The sequence below is a fragment of the Chenopodium album genome, chromosome 14 (genome assembly GCF_948465745.1).
Source record: "Chenopodium album chromosome 14, dcCheAlbu1.1, whole genome shotgun sequence".
In the NCBI taxonomy this organism is placed as follows: Eukaryota; Viridiplantae; Streptophyta; class Magnoliopsida; order Caryophyllales; family Amaranthaceae; genus Chenopodium; species Chenopodium album.
Window position 1 is genome coordinate 10,973,721 of NC_137847.1, and position 16,192 is coordinate 10,989,912.

Here is a 16,192-nt window from a genome sequence, read left to right on the forward strand (position 1 = left end):
ACAACTTTTTGCGGAGAAGATCAATAATTTGTTTGTAAGCAATAAGATAATTTCTATCTGATTCGTCAGTTTGAATTCGAAAAACTTAAAACTTTTGCGATATCGTATGATTCTTTATCGACGAATCAAATTAGCGATACTCCACTATTACTAAACTAAACTCGTACTAATACTCAACAAATCCTACCATAATGGAAAATTTTGACTTTTATATCTTTAAAAAAAACACTGATTTGATTTTTATTACCTTTATAAAATTTAATTTAATTTTACTACCATAAAAAAAAAAAAAAAAGCTCCCACTAATAGTTTTTGTCAAAGAAACTGAACATAAATCGTTAGTGGAGGCCATTCTCCTACGTTATATTATTTTTTCGATTTGCGTGTCGAAAAATATTATGTTAAGGTTTTGAGGGTCATTTCATCCCTTACCAAATTGAGCTTGGAATTATCAAAAGATAGCACAAATTACTCGAGTAAGGTTATGAGGCTGTTTTAGCCCTTAAATTACAAAAACTAGATTGTATTCGTGCTAACGCACGGTATATAAGATGTGGAAGTTATTAGAAAAAAGAAATGAAGAAGTGAAAGTTATTTAATTGGAGGTTATAGAAAAAAAAAAAAAAAACTCAAATGCATGAGATTTGAGAATTGACGTTTTGAAGGATTATGGTCAAATCTCTCTACAATTATATTAAAAGATAGGCACACACCAATCAAAACTTTTGTGTACATCCGATATACAGTAATATTACTATAAATCGAGCTAACTTTTATTCAATTAGCGTAACTTTTAGACTTTTTTGGGTAACTTTTATTAATAAAACATAAATAACTTTTATTTATAAAGTAACTTATATATATTGAACAATTTTCATTCATTTTAGGGTAACTTTTATAACGGATGTATAATATATATTGTATATTTGATTTTTTTTTTTTTTTTTTTTAATGTTTCACCACACCAAAATTGATTGATACACAACAAGACCACAAGTTCACAACCAATCAAATATTTTAAAAAAAATTGGACTTCTCAAAAAAGAGTTTGAAAAGGAGGGAAAAACCTCCTCCACTTTGCACACAAACCCCATTACTCATTTCCATAAACCCTAAAAAAAACTAGTGACACACTCTCTCCCTGTTCTTCCCTCTTTCTTTCCTTCAAATTCTTTAATTACTCCCAGAAAATGCTCTGACATTTTTAAATTTTTCTTCAATTTCTCTCTCCAATTTTTGAACCCTTTTCCCAAATTTCTCAAAGGGTTTAACCTCTCAAGCTCAAACTATCTCCCATGGCAAGGCTTCTTCGCCATGCTTCTTCTTTGCGACGCTCTCTGTTTCCTCCAGAGGTCTGTTATTAGCACACCCTTTTTTTAATTTTATTTTTATTGTAACTTTTAGTTGTTGATTATTTAAATTTATTGTGGAAGAATAGCTTTTGTATTTTGTTATGTGATTTTGGGATTTATTTAATTTTTTGTATGATTTTTTATATTTTTTACTTACTGCCTTTAGTGCTTTGGACTAGTATAAAATGTTGCAGAATATATTGCATGTTTATAGGATTTTTTAGATTCGTCCCAGGTTCTGACAAATATTTAAATGTTGAAGAAAGAAGGAAAATGTTAGGTATATTTTTCCTCTTTTGGGGAATTAATTGTCGCGTAGATAATGTAATTTAAACTAGTAATGCGACAACGGAATCCGGGTGGAGGGTTAGTACTTAATTTTTTAGTTCGGTTTGTGGAAGGAAGAAATGCGCTTGCGATAATTATTGTGTTGCTACAATTTGTTGAGTGGGTGCCATTGTTACAAGTTTAGGTATAATTATGAGAAAGGTTTTCTTATTTTATTTTATTTTTTATTTTTTTTTAATGGAATGTTTTGCTGCTTGCAGAGCTTCTGGAGAGAGGTGTTGGGAACGTCATCTTTTCAGTACAAAGAGTTTTCTTCAAAAGGTGCTAGTACTTTACATGCTTTTGTCTATTGAATATGCCGAATGGCTGGATTGTGACGAAGTTGTTATAGACTTTAGTTGCTTCAATATTGTTGTTTTGATAGTTGTGGTTGAATGGTGTTTTTGTTTATATGCTGTATTGATATTATTTAGAGTGGATTCCATTTAGAGCATTGTGTTAAATTTCTTCCTCTTGTTCAAAGAGAAGCAGTTTTATTATTGCAAAAACATTTTGGTTGTCATGATGCATTTGTTCTTTGCATGGAATATTCAAATTTGGTTCATGTAGCCAACCCCACTTATGGGATTAAGGCTTTGATTGATTGATGCATTTATTTTCTCATTCATCTGCTAAGTTTAACTTTCATGGGTTTATTGGTGAAGGTCGAAAGAAAAAATCAGATGGAAGTGACTCTAATGATGAAGGCCTGTCAAAGAAAGAATTAGCTCTTAAACAAGCGTTAGACCAAATCACGACTTCATTTGGAAAGGGATCTATTATGTGGCTTGGTCGGTCTGTAACTCCTAGAAATGTCCCAGTGGTGTCTACTGGGTCATTTGCTCTTGACATAGCATTAGGAATTGGAGGACTCCCTAAGGTACTTTCTATTGTGGTACTTGTTCGCTTTAGATATTCCATGCATAAGTAGATATCTATATTGGAAGGGGAAAAGTAAATATGATATGATAATGTTAAGATAGCATAGACATGCTTATGATATTCATTTAGTTTAGTAGGTGTTTGGATTATCTGTATTTTGTCTTCTTCACATGCATGTCTTTTGATTAAAATTTGATAGTTTACCTTTAGTAGGTAACATAATTGTGCATTAAGCTTTAGGCTATTTATGCTTTATGACACGTGTTTCGGATTTTCCAGGGGCGTGTGGTTGAGATTTTTGGACCAGAGGCATCTGGGAAGACTACTTTAGCCCTTCATGTAATTGCTGAAGCTCAGAAGCAAGGAGGTAGTGTTACTGAACAGCATTTTAATTACCTGCTTTCATTTTTCTATGGAAACAATGATAATGAACATTACCTGTTTTCTGTCATAGTCTGATACTCCCTGCGTCCCTATTTTTTTGCCCCATGTCCATTTTCTACTTTATTAAATTTTGGCTGAGTGAATTGATGAGAGAGAAAGGTGGTGGTCTATATAGACAATTAAGGTATGTGGTAATCTTTAAGGGACATCCTTATATGGAAAATGGAGCAAACAAATAGGGACAGAAGGAGTATATATTTGGTGAACTGGTCAAACACGTGTTTGTTTGCTGATAGTAGTCCTTCCTTTCAACCCTCCCCATACACCTCTTATTTGTGTGGAACACTTTTTTTTTTAATTATATTTTCAATTATTGGACAGGATTCATAAATGTATGAGTTCTTTGATGACATGCCTGCATAAATTTTTTCACCCGTAGCTTTCTTTTTGCTGTTAGAACTTGAAAGTCTATGTGGTGATAATTTGGAGTTGGAGTTGTTGGATACTAGGCTCTAGTTTGAAAGCTTATAGTTGTTCAGTATCAAGGCTACTGCCCATAATTGATCTCTTTCTGGCTAACATATATGTTGAACATTTTAATTCTTTACCTATGCTGATCATTTCATTCCTCCTACTTGTTACTGCTCCACCATTTTTTACTTGAGAGGATAGGACAAAGAACAACTTCTCTACAGTGACCATTTCTTCATGAACTATTGTCTGCATTGATCTTTTTACTAGTCAATTTTTATTTTAATTAAATGCAGGGGCAAGCTGGATTTAAAATCGACATTGTCTTTTTTATTTATTTTTATTTTTTTATTTACCTCATGTCTGTATCCATGCTAGTGATTACATGAGTCATGTATCATCTTTTATCCATGTAGGGTACTGTGCCTTTGTTGATGCTGAACACGCTCTTGATCCAGCTCTAGCAGAAGCTATTGGTGTAAATACACAAAATCTGCTTCTATCACAGCCAGATTGCGGTGAACAAGCTCTTAGCCTTGTGGATACTCTCATTCGAAGTGGTTCACTTGATGTTGTGGTAGTTGATAGTGTAAGCAAGGATCCATTTTCACTTGCATTTCTCATGTGTCTACAGTTACCTTTGTTTTGGGCGAGGAAGTTTAAATGCACTTTTATTATCTATTATTGCTGTTCATTGCCCAGGTAGCTTGGAGATCATTGTATTCATTTCAATGTACCATGCTACTGTTGCCTGCTTGTTGAATTGTAATCTGTGTGGTTACTATGCTCAAACATATTGATTGTCTTTATCATTAGTTGTAAGATCTCTCATATATAGTAAAACATTTATTCCTGAATGCAGGTTGCTGCCCTTGTGCCAAAAGGAGAACTTGATGGTGAAATGGGTGATGCACACATGGCAATGCAAGCAAGATTAATGAGCCAAGCACTTCGAAAATTAAGCCATTCATTGTCTCAGTCACAGTGTATATTGCTATTTTTGAATCAGGTAGAGATTAAGTAATTTTAAATTGTAATCCTCTGTCCTCTCCTGTTAATGGCTGTTAAGAGAGATACATCTGATATGAACTACTGAAACTTAGAATGCCAAATTTTGTTATGAATTGGATATGTTTTCTTGAGAGTTGAGGAAGGTTTATGAACTGCTTGTGTGTAGTCTGTTAAATTATCAACATTATTTCCAATAATTTTTGGAAGCTGTTCAGATGTTTTTTAGAGCACTATAGACGTGCAATGTTCCTTGGCTCTTTCAGAAGAGCTTATTCTGTTTCCTTTGGTTGAAACAATTGTCAGTCTTAAGTTTTTGTCTGGATGACATTTTTTCAGGTGAGGGCAAAGATTTCAACTTTCGGATTTGGTGGTCCTACCGAAGTTACTTGTGGAGGTAATGCTTTGAAGTTCTATGCGTCGGTGCGCCTGAACATCAGGAGGACTGCATTTGTCAAGAAAGGAGAAGAGGTATGTAAAATGTAATCTATGTATAAACTTGCTTTGTCCTTGATAAGACGCATGGATGGCACTATGGCAGTAACACACCAACAGTCTAACATGGCCCTAAAAAAACCATTTTTCTTTGTGAAATAAAGTACAATTAATTTTTCATTTTATGGTCTTTGTTTATTCCACCTTATTCTGATTTGGGGTGATCTGGTGAGACGGCTGTTATGCATTAGAGATTTCCTGCTATAATCCTCGTGACAGCTTATTCTGGACTTCATACCTGTTGAGCTATTGAAGGTATTTAGTCTTAGCTTCAAGATTCATGCGACTGTATTCTAGCGATTTCCCCAATGCATGGACAAATGGTTCTGTTATCTCTTATTTGGAGTTTTGGACCAGTCGACAGGTGTCTGATGATGTCATGTATCTACTGTCTCGTCTGTGTGTGATATGAACTGGACCAATCTTCAAACAATTACACTCTTGTTCATTTGCCCAACTTTTTTAAAGTCTTAGTCATTTTCCAAATGCCTGGCAGTTTATAATAAGTGTAGGAGTTTATATTAAGCATAATTAAGATTTAATTGTAACTCTTTTGTGATCAAGAACTAATAAAATATCGTGGCAAATAGTGTATGAATTCCCTTAACTATATGCACTGTTTTATTCTGCAGATTGTCGGGAGTCAGGTCCTTGTGAAAGTCATAAAGAACAAGCACGCACCTCCTTTTAGAACTGCTGAATTTGAAATCGAGTATGGCCAGGGCATATGCAGGGATGCAGAGTTCATTAGTCTGGGTGTCAAGCACAAGCTAATAAATAAGCAGGGTGCTATGTACGCCTTCAACGGCCATAATTTCCGTGGGAAAGATGCAGTTAGAAAGTTTCTCATTGAGAATGTAAGAGAAAGAGATGAGCTTGAAACAACGCTTAGAGAAAAACTACTACATTCAACAGAGGAGGCTGTAGAAGGAGATGTCACTGAACCAGCAGAAGAAACAGTTCTGCCTGATGCAACTGATGAAGATGTAGTCACAGCCGCAGAAGCATAAGATATACAGAAAGTTCTTTTCTGGATGGCTTTTGGTGTCAGATAATTCAAGCAGCTTCTACTTCGGAGTAGTTGTGATCAAGCATGTGCAGGAGGTAATATAAGGCTCTGAATACGTAGAGGATTTTTGCTTGCAATTGTCAGGGTATACTTCGACCTATAAGTTAATATATCAGTGCTTAAGCTGGGATGGGTGAGTAGAGTTTTGGCGGGTCTCTAAGATTGGAGAGATTCTTAGCTACACCCAATGTATTATAGGAGTGAGGTTAGCTCTTTGAAATTTTGAATAGTGTATATTTCACTGATTTAAGACAGCTCAAATTTCCTGGTTTATGGTGGTAGCAAAGCTCAGTTGTGTATCATAGTATCAGGAGGAATATTATGAAGAATTTTGGCCTAAAATGCAGTGATTGGATTGACACACAGATAGCTTGTACAGTGCGATTTAATTTCTTACTAGGTTAGATTTTGTGTCATGCACGATAATTTTAAATTAATATTATATTAAATTTTTCGATTTCTATGTTATTTCATATCAATTGAATGCTAAAAAACAAAAAAATGGTAAGAATAATCAACACATATTGTTTTTGGCAAGTGTTATTGAAGTGTACATAGTTAATTATAGATTATTCATTCTAATCATACATTATTCAAGGAATTTATAAAAATATCACTTTTTTTTTTAGGAATATCATTTGTTTATTGGAAAAATTGATAAAAATAATCTCAACTTTTGCCGATTCGCTCAAAATAATCCCAACTTTGGATTATTTTTAAATAATCCGAAATTTGAGGGTCATTTGCTCAAAATGGTTCCAACCGGTCACCAACCTGTTATAGCAAGTCACGGTAACACGTGTCATCACATGAATGGTTGAAAAATTAAAAATTAAAAAAAAAAAAGAAAAGAAAAGAAAAACTTTAATAATTAAACAAAAACCCAGCCCCACCCACAACCACCGTTCCCACCACCAGCCATGACTTTCCCAAAACCACCCACCTCCGTCTCCGCCTGAAATCCCTCGTGTCAGCGCCCAGACCCTTCCTCCGGCGTGCCGGCGTCGTCGCTCCACTCCCGTATCACCTAAATCACCTATTCCGATCCTAAAACCACCATTATCAAGATCTGACACAACCGCCCATTCCACTCCCTTAAAAACGACTATCCCCTTGCAAAACCCTCCAAACGGCCATCCCCCACCCTCGAAACCCTAGTGACTAACGTATTGAGGGTGGGAGAGGGTCGATTAGGGAGTTTTTGCAGTGGGGTTGCTTTTTTTAGGTGTTTCGGGTATGAGTGAGGAGGTTTTCGGGTGGGGGTTTTGGTGGTTTAGGGGGTATGGGGAGTGGCAGCGCCAGAGTCAGTGCGGGGGAGAGGGGTTCTAGGCGCGGCGGCGGTTAGGGGAGGGGGATCGAGGTTTTTGGGCGGTGGGAGGAGGCAGCTGCCGGAAAGTTAGTGGTGGATGTGGTTGTTTTTTTAAAAAGTTTATTTAATTTTTTTTCAACTAATCATGTTATGACATGTGTACCTAATACCAAAAAAAAAACCTCTTTATTAGGTTACCGGTAACATGAGACTATTTTGAGCGAATAACCCTCAAAGTTCGTATTATTTAAAAATAATCCAAAGTTGGGATTATTTTGAGCGAATTGGGGAAAGTTAGGATTATTTGTATCAATTATTTATTTGATCTTTGCATTTCATTGTTAAAACTTGTAGCTTGAATAACATAATTTTGTTGAAAAATATATAAAATTGGAAAAAAATGGTAAAAACAATCTCAACTTTAAATTATTTTTAAATGATCCCAACTTTGGGGGTCATTCGCTCAAAATGATCCTAATTGGTTAATTAACTTGTTATAATATGTTAAGATGACACGTGCCACCGTTTAATTGGTTGAAAATGATATAAAAAAATATTTTTTAAAAAGAATTTTTTTATTAAAAAAAAAAAACAACCCCCAACCCGAAACCCCTAAAAAAAAAAACCCTCCTCCACCACTACGAAATCCCAAATTTGGCCTTCCCCCACCCTCGAAACTTCGTTGCCCACGGTTCCGAGGGTGAGAGAGGGTTGGATTTAGGGTTTAAAGTGGTGGGGGAGGGTTTTTTGAGGTTTCGGATTGGGTATTTGGGGGTTTCGGGTGGTGGGTTTAGGACCTGTCTCTTCAATTCAGTTCAATTCATTTTAGTTCCTAATTTTCCTTCTCTCATAAACAATTTAGTTTAATAAATCTAAACAGGCCCATAGTGGGGTAGGGGGAGTGGGGACAGGCCGACGTAGGAAAAGGTCGTCTGGGCGCCAGCGGGAGTGGGGGTGGGCTGGCTGTCGAAATGGTGAGGACTGTCGGGAGCCCGACTTGAGTGGTGGTGGCCAGTGGAGTTATGTGGGTTTTTTTCACCCTATCTCGCTGACACGTGTCACTTAATACAAAAAAAAAAGAAAAAAAAAACCTCTTTAACAGGTTACTAGTCACTTTGGATCATTTTGAGCGAGTGACCCTAAAGTTAGGATTATTTTAAAAAAAAATATCCAAATTTAGGATAATTTTTGCCCATTTTTCTGAGTTTCTAATGTTAAAATATAAACTCAATAAATTACCATGCTGCCTTGCCTGTCCATACTTATTTAATGTAATTTACTATTTTAATCCTAAATACAGACTCACTCCGTTTTGAAATACTTGCTCCACTTTTCTTTTTCGGCCATTATTAAATAGTTGCTCTATTTCCTTATTTGGAAAACTTTTACAATCAATAATATAATACTAAAACAGACACCAAGAATGACACGTGTCATTTCTTGGTGCTGTCATTTTCCCTCCAAAACCATCTTTCATCTTCTCTTGCCAAAAATGCTTTAAAGAATATTTATATAATATGATTTGTTGTTGGTTTTCTTATATCTTCTATGTATACACAATTAACTCAAATTTTATTCTAAATATTATAATTCGTATCTTTCTTGCCAAAATCTTTTAAAATAATATTTGTATAATATAATCGATTTCCTATTTGGTTATTTTTTTTGGGTAATTATACTTTTTTATATAATGAGATGCATTTTATATTGTGCTGGGAAAACTAAACTAATGTGACTATTTTCTTTTCTCCAAAAAAATTGCAAGATCACTTTGACTATCAGCTAAAATATTTAATCCCATTTTACCATATCACCTCCCTATTTTGTTTGTTTTTTCACTTCGTACGTACCATTGAATTAAGGATTAGAATATCAAACATTATTATTATTGTTGTAGTAACATGTATTGATTTTCAAACTATATCAATAATAACATACAACTTTAATTTATGCAAAATTAAATTTTTTGGTTAAATCCGTGCATCGCACGGGCACTAATCTAGTATTTAATTAATTTATCTCACTTAGTGGACCCACCATGATCATATTTTATCAATTTTATATTTTCTTTCCTTCAATTCTCTCCACTACTTTTGCTTTTTGCAATTTTTTATTTTTACACCTACTCCACTATCTCCATATTTTATTACTTTCTCCAATTTCTCCTAAAACTTCGCGCACGGAGAAATGAACCAATTATTTAAAAAATGGAGGGAGTTAAATTTGTACCGAGTATTACGTATTTTCTCACCATGAAAACGCCCCGTATAATCTATCCGAATGTTAATTGGATAGTTAAATCGGTATAGAATTCCTAAATCCTAATGGAGTGGAAACTTCAAGTTAACAAAACCAGGTGAAACCACAAACCGCCAAACTCAAAACCCCAATCTCACATATAAAACGTTTTTATTCAATCATAATTCATTAACAAGGGTTTTTTATTTCCTATTTTGAAACCCCAAAAAAATTCGTAAAACCTTCGAACTTCGATTTTCTGCAACAATGGCGTCTCAGGAAAAAATCAATGGCGACAATTTCGAAACTTTGACGTATATCTCTCTCGTATCAAAGGTATGTTCTGAACTCGAAACTCATGTCGGTGTTGGCGACAAAGTTCTCGCCGAATTCATCACTGATCTAGGTCATAATTGTGAGACAGTCGATGAATTTGATAGTGAATTGAAGAAAAACGGTGCTGAAATGCCTGATTACTTTGTTAAAACTTTGTTAACGATTATTCATGCTATTTTACCTCCTAAACCTAAGAATAAGGGTTTTGATGGGAAGGGTGATTCCAGTTTTTCTGGGTTGTCGATTGCTGATGGTAAAGCTAGGGTTAAGGAATTGGAGAGGGAGATTGAGGCCGAGGCGGAGGAGCGGCGGAGGAAGGAGGGTGATAATAAAGATGGGGGTGAGACGAGCCGGGATCGGCGCGATAGGGATAGAGATAGGGATAGGGACGGTGGTAGAGGTAGAGGTAGGGATAGGGATACGGATAGGGATCGGGGTACTCATAGGGATAAAGAAAGGGGTAGAGAGAATGGTAGGGATAAAGAAAGGGATTGGGATAGGGATAAGAGAGGAAGACATGATAGGCAGGAGAGGTATAGGGAAGGTGATAATGAGCGGTACGATGATCGACATGGGAAGGAAGGGCGTGTGGTGGAGGAACGGCGTAGGAGAGATAGGTATGAGAATGGGAGTGGTGATGAGGAAGGGGGTGATAGGAGGGGAGGTGGTAGCAATCGGAGGAATCAGAGGCCGGAGACTGATGAACTTGAGTTGTTGACTCGGGTTTATAAGGGAAAGGTTTCCAAAGTAATGTCAATGGGGTGCTTTGTTCAATTGCACGATTTTAAGGGTAAGGAGGGGTTGGTTCATGTTTCTGAGATAGCAAATAGGCGGATTGCTGATCCTAAAGATGTTGTGAAGAGGGGTCAAGAGGTTTATGTGAAGGTGATTTCAGTTTCGGGCCAGAAGTTGAGTTTCTCAATGAAGGATGTGGATCAAGATACTGGGAAAGATTTGCTCCCTCTGAAGAAGAAGAGTTCACAAGACGATACATTAAGGGCGAATCCTAGTAGTGGAATAGGGTCAAACAAGAGGATAGGTCTTTCTGGGATTCCGTTAGGTGAAGAGAATGTGTCTGGTTCTTCACGTCGCCCTCTGAAGCGTATGAGTTCTCCAGAAAAGTGGGAAACACAGCAGCTGATTGCGTCAGGGGTTCTGAGTGTGAGGGAGTTTCCCAGTTTCGACGATGAAGGTGATGGGATGCTTTATCAGGAAGAAACAGCTGAAGAAGAGCTTGAGATAGAATTGAACGAAGATGAACCTGCTTTTCTGCAGGGCCAAACACGATACTCTGCTGACATGTCACCTGTTAAAATCTTTAAGAATCCAGAGGGCTCCATGAGCCGTGCTGCTGCTCTGCAGTCCGCTCTTACAAAAGAAAGAAGAGAGGTGCGGGAGCAACAACAGAGGACAATGCTTGATTCAATTCCAAAGGATCTTAATCGTCCTTGGGAAGATCCAATGCCAGAAACTGGGGAGAGACATCTTGCACAGGAGTTGAGAGGTGTTGGCTTATCAGCATATGATATGCCAGAATGGAAAAAGGAAGCTTATGGTAAGGCTTTGGCATTTGGCCAGAAGTCCAAGCTCTCTATCCAGGAGCAAAGGAATAGCTTGCCCATCTACAAATTAAAGAAAGAGTTGATCCAAGCTGTGCATGATAACCAGGTTTTGGTTGTGATTGGTGAAACAGGATCTGGGAAAACTACCCAGGTAACTCAGTATCTTGCAGAGGCAGGTTACACCACTAGAGGTAAAATTGGGTGTACCCAGCCCCGTAGAGTGGCAGCAATGTCAGTAGCCAAGAGAGTTGCTGAGGAATTCGGTTGTCGATTAGGGGAGGAAGTTGGATATGCTATCCGATTTGAGGATTGTACTGGTCCAGATACCGTGATTAAATATATGACAGATGGTATGCTTCTTAGGGAGATTCTGATTGATGAAAATCTCAGTCAGTATTCAGTTGTTATGCTTGACGAAGCTCACGAGAGAACAATACATACAGATGTCCTTTTTGGGTTGCTCAAACAGCTAATTAATCGGAGGCCTGATCTTCGTTTGATTGTCACCTCTGCTACACTGGATGCAGAGAAATTTTCAGGCTACTTTTTTAATTGTAATATCTTCACTATCCCTGGCAGAACCTTTCCTGTGGAGATATTGTATACCAAGCAACCTGAGACTGATTACCTAGATGCTGCTTTAATCACAGTGCTACAGATTCACTTGACAGAGCCTGAAGGTGACGTTCTCCTTTTCCTTACCGGGCAGGAGGAAATTGATTTTGCGTGCCAGTGTCTTTATGATAGAATGAAAGTTCTTGGCAAAAATGTTCCTGAACTGATAATTCTTCCAGTTTATAGTGCCCTTCCTAGTGAAATGCAATCTAGGATCTTTGATCCTGCCCCTCCTGGGAAGAGAAAAGTAGTTGTGGCTACGAATATTGCTGAAGCTTCTTTGACCATTGATGGGATATTTTATGTGGTTGACCCGGGATTTGCAAAGCAAAATGTATATAATCCGAAGCAGGGGCTTGATTCTCTTATTATAACCCCAATTTCACAAGCATCAGCCAAGCAACGAGCAGGTCGTGCTGGGCGTACGGGGCCTGGGAAATGCTATCGTCTTTATACAGAGAGTGCATATCGAAATGAAATGTCTCCCACCTCAATTCCAGAGATTCAGAGAATCAATCTTGGAATGACTACGTTGACTATGAAAGCAATGGGAATTAATGATTTGCTGTCTTTTGATTTTATGGATCCTCCTTCTCCTCAAGCACTTATTTCTGCTATGGAGCAATTGTATAGTCTGGGAGCTTTGGATGAGGAAGGCCTTCTGACCAAATTGGGTCGGAAGATGGCAGAGTTCCCCATGGAGCCCCCATTGTCGAAGATGCTTTTGGCCAGTGTGGACCTTGGCTGTAGTGATGAGATTTTGACCATAATTGCAATGATTACGACAGGCAATGTGTTCTACAGACCTAGGGAGAAACAAGCACAAGCAGATCAAAAGAGGGCCAAATTTTTCCAGCCTGAGGGTGATCATCTAACACTGCTTGCTGTCTATGAGGCCTGGAAAGCGAAAAATTTTTCTGGACCATGGTGCTTTGAAAATTTTATCCAGTCCCGATCTTTGCGTAGGGCACAAGATGTCAGGAAACAACTTCTCAGTATTATGGACAAGTAAGCCATCTTAACTCATGATATTTCTTTTACCTAGTTTTGCTCTGTTCATATACACTCAGACAGGCACATTAAAAAAAAAAAAAAAAATCATTTGTAAAATATTGTATTAGTTGAATGCATAGGGGAGAAACAATTAAACAAAGAGGTAGAAATGAGCATTAGTTCAGTCAACCCATTAGATAAGATGGGTATCATTAATTGAATAATAGTATGTATTGTGACATTTTATGTTGTGTCATTCTGGTTAAATTTAAAGTTGTATTGCTATAGCTATAAACAAACTTATTGTGGGAGAGAATAATTCTTTTGGGCCTTGGATGGTGGAATTGGGAGATTTTTTTTTCTTTGTTGAAATTAATTTTGAATGGAATGGGATTGCTACATCTTTTCCATATTCCTTGAGTTTTATAATTTTTTGTTAGCAGTCAGTATTTTTTAAACCGCAAGTTGATTTTATTACAAGTTCTGAGATTGTTTCTTAATATGGAATCTGATTCATTGTAGCCAGAGAGAGTATCATACTTTTGGGTCAAATGTGCTTGTGGTGATACTCTTCATCTTTTTGGATCTGTTACTTGGGTTTAAGTTTTTTTAAATATTTAAATCTTGCTTTTGCTGGTTCAGTTTTTTGGATTTGATGCTATTGAAATACTGATACAGTTAGCATACTTTTCAAGGCCAAACATATTATATTTGTTTCACTAAATTGTATGAATTTCTTTTCTTAGGTATAAATTGGATGTTGTGAGCGCTGGGAAGGACTTTACCAAAATAAGAAAAGCAATCGCCGCTGGATTTTTCTTTCATGCAGCCAGGAAAGATCCGCAGGAGGGTTACAGAACGCTGGTCGAAAATCAGCCTGTTTACATCCATCCTAGCAGTGCGTTATTTCAGAGACAACCAGATTGGGTGATCTACCATGAATTGGTTATGACCACAAAAGAATATATGAGGGAAGTGACTGTTGTGGATCCAAAGTGGCTTGTTGAGTTGGCTCCTAGATTTTTTAAAGTTGCAGATCCCACAAAAATGAGCAAGCGGAAGCGTCAAGAACGCATTGAGCCACTTTATGATAGATATCATGAGCCTAATTCTTGGCGTTTGAGCAAAAGGCGTGCTTAATTTTCTCTTCGATTTTCATAACAGGTCTCCTCAATGCACCCTTTGAATGTATGTTTTTGAGTTAACTCATGTAATGCCAATATCTGCTTCACTTTTCTTTCTATAGAAGATACATCTCTCTGTAAAATTTTGGAGTTTCCATCTCTTTTATTGAAATCAGAAGTTTTTGTCACTTGATATTGTTCTGTACTGTGTTTTACTTGGAAAATTTTCAACTAACTATACAGCTTTATGTAAATTATATAATTTGCCAATGCAGAATCTTATGTTTGAATTTGAAAGAGCTGTGTTTTTACCCTGTATAATGAAAGGCCAGATGTATATGTAAATTTCTGTTGGAATGTTGGTTAAACTGCTAGTGCATATGGACGTCATTTTACTTTTTTTGTTGGAGTTTGTTTGAGCTGCTTTCAGTGGCTTATTGCTTTTCTCTATGAGTCTTCGATTGATGTGCTTTGTGGCATATAAGAGGGTAAGACACTCAAGTGTTTTAATCATTTTGTTTTCCTTTTTTTTTGTTTGTTATTTTGTTTTTGTGCCTTTTATGAAAGATGGATCTCTGGAATCCTTGTTCTCCTTTTCAGGGGGGCATGGATACCACTTGTTTGACATATGATTATGTGTTCAGTGTTGCTCATGTATCATTACTTGAAAGTTGATCAGTAAGAATGTCTGGCTGGATCCTATTCTTATCGGATTTGCCATACAGGCAAGGTGTTTTCTGGTTTCAAGTTGTACACTTTTATTATGAATACTATATGCTTCAGGGAAATTGTGATTGACATTATGCATATCCTATCTCGAGGTTCATGAAGAGTGAAGGATCATTTTGCAGCTTAGGAGTTCCTTTCAAATGATAATCACTTTATCAGTATAACTCTCTGTAGACTAATAATTAGACTGTCTAGTGTCCTGTGGAACTGAATTTGGAATGAGCAAAAAGAATATTGAATTTTACTTGTGGAATTGAATATTTACTTCAACTTGAAGTGAGAGGTTCTTGGTCTATGCAGCTGATCTTATCCTTTTGGGAATAAGGTTTTAATTTTGTTTGTTTGTTTGAATTTGGGATTTACTGTTGTGCTGCTAGATAAAATTCGCTGATATAAGTAGGTTTGGTGATGACTGGATAACAGATTCATGATTCTTGAAGTTTGTTCACAGAATGTAGGAAATGCTTCAGGAAGGTCACCAAAATGGGTTTTGCTTGAACAGGAATTTGCTGATATTTTGTACAATTCTGTATTCTTGAGGTATGGCTCTGCCTTTGGGCATGAATTGCTAAAGCCTTATTATGCCAACTCTATCATATTTTAGTACGAAGTATGCTATGAATGGTTACTTCTTTTTTTCTTTCATATTTAATGTTTCCCTTTTGTTCTTTCAAAAAAAAAAAAAAAAAATGTTTTCCTTTTGTTTGTCATGTAGTTACATTGCATTTATGTTTTTGTCCTGATGGCATACTTTGGAATAAGTCCACATAAACTGTCCAAACATTTTGATGCATCATGAAAGACCTCCCTCCCCCCCCCCTTCCCCCCTTCCCTTTCTCTCTCTCTCTCTTTTTTTTTTTTTTTCCTTTGTTAATGTCACATTAATATTTCCTTGGATTCTGATGCCACACCAACTAATAAATTCTTGAGTAGATCATTACCCACACCCCTTTGTATGGGCATTCTTCTTGAGCATAAATGGTTTCTTACTCTTGAGCTGGTTGTATAATAATTGATATATAATCAGATATTTAAAAAGCAATTGCTACAAGTGAGGACCTGATTAGTTATGAAAGAAAAATGTGTACGCTTTTTTTTTTTTGGTTACATGCCTTTTCCCCGTAGTTAGTAATGAAGAAATAAGTTGTGCATCATAATTTTGGAATAAAACATGGAAAGTAGTTCTATTGATGATAAATTTACTTGACTGGAATCAGAAGCTGCACTAATTCTTTGATATGAAATCTGAAACAATACAAGTTTGGCTCTGTTACAGATCTGAATTATTAGGTGGTTTT

At 36.6% G+C, this 16,192-nt stretch overlaps 2 protein-coding genes across 2 annotated transcripts; both read left to right on the forward strand.

The window, feature by feature from the left end:
* The first annotated feature begins 1,110 nt into the window (after positions 1-1,110).
* LOC145578894 (DNA repair protein recA homolog 3, mitochondrial-like) lies at positions 1,111-6,326 on the forward strand. Its single transcript, XM_081636192.1, has 8 exons — positions 1,111-1,352; positions 1,901-1,961; positions 2,345-2,559; positions 2,841-2,928; positions 3,833-4,005; positions 4,279-4,425; positions 4,764-4,895; positions 5,552-6,326. Exons 1-8 carry the CDS (start codon positions 1,296-1,298, stop codon positions 5,927-5,929), a joined length of 1,251 nt encoding a protein of 416 aa, XP_081492318.1. The 5' UTR covers positions 1,111-1,295; the 3' UTR covers positions 5,930-6,326.
* A 3,396-nt stretch (positions 6,327-9,722) lies between these two features.
* Positions 9,723-14,353, forward strand: LOC145580051 (putative pre-mRNA-splicing factor ATP-dependent RNA helicase DEAH5). Its single transcript, XM_081637372.1, has 2 exons — positions 9,723-13,056; positions 13,788-14,353. Exons 1-2 carry the CDS (start codon positions 9,803-9,805, stop codon positions 14,179-14,181), a joined length of 3,648 nt encoding a protein of 1,215 aa, XP_081493498.1. The 5' UTR covers positions 9,723-9,802; the 3' UTR covers positions 14,182-14,353.
* The last annotated feature ends 1,839 nt before the right edge of the window (positions 14,354-16,192 follow it).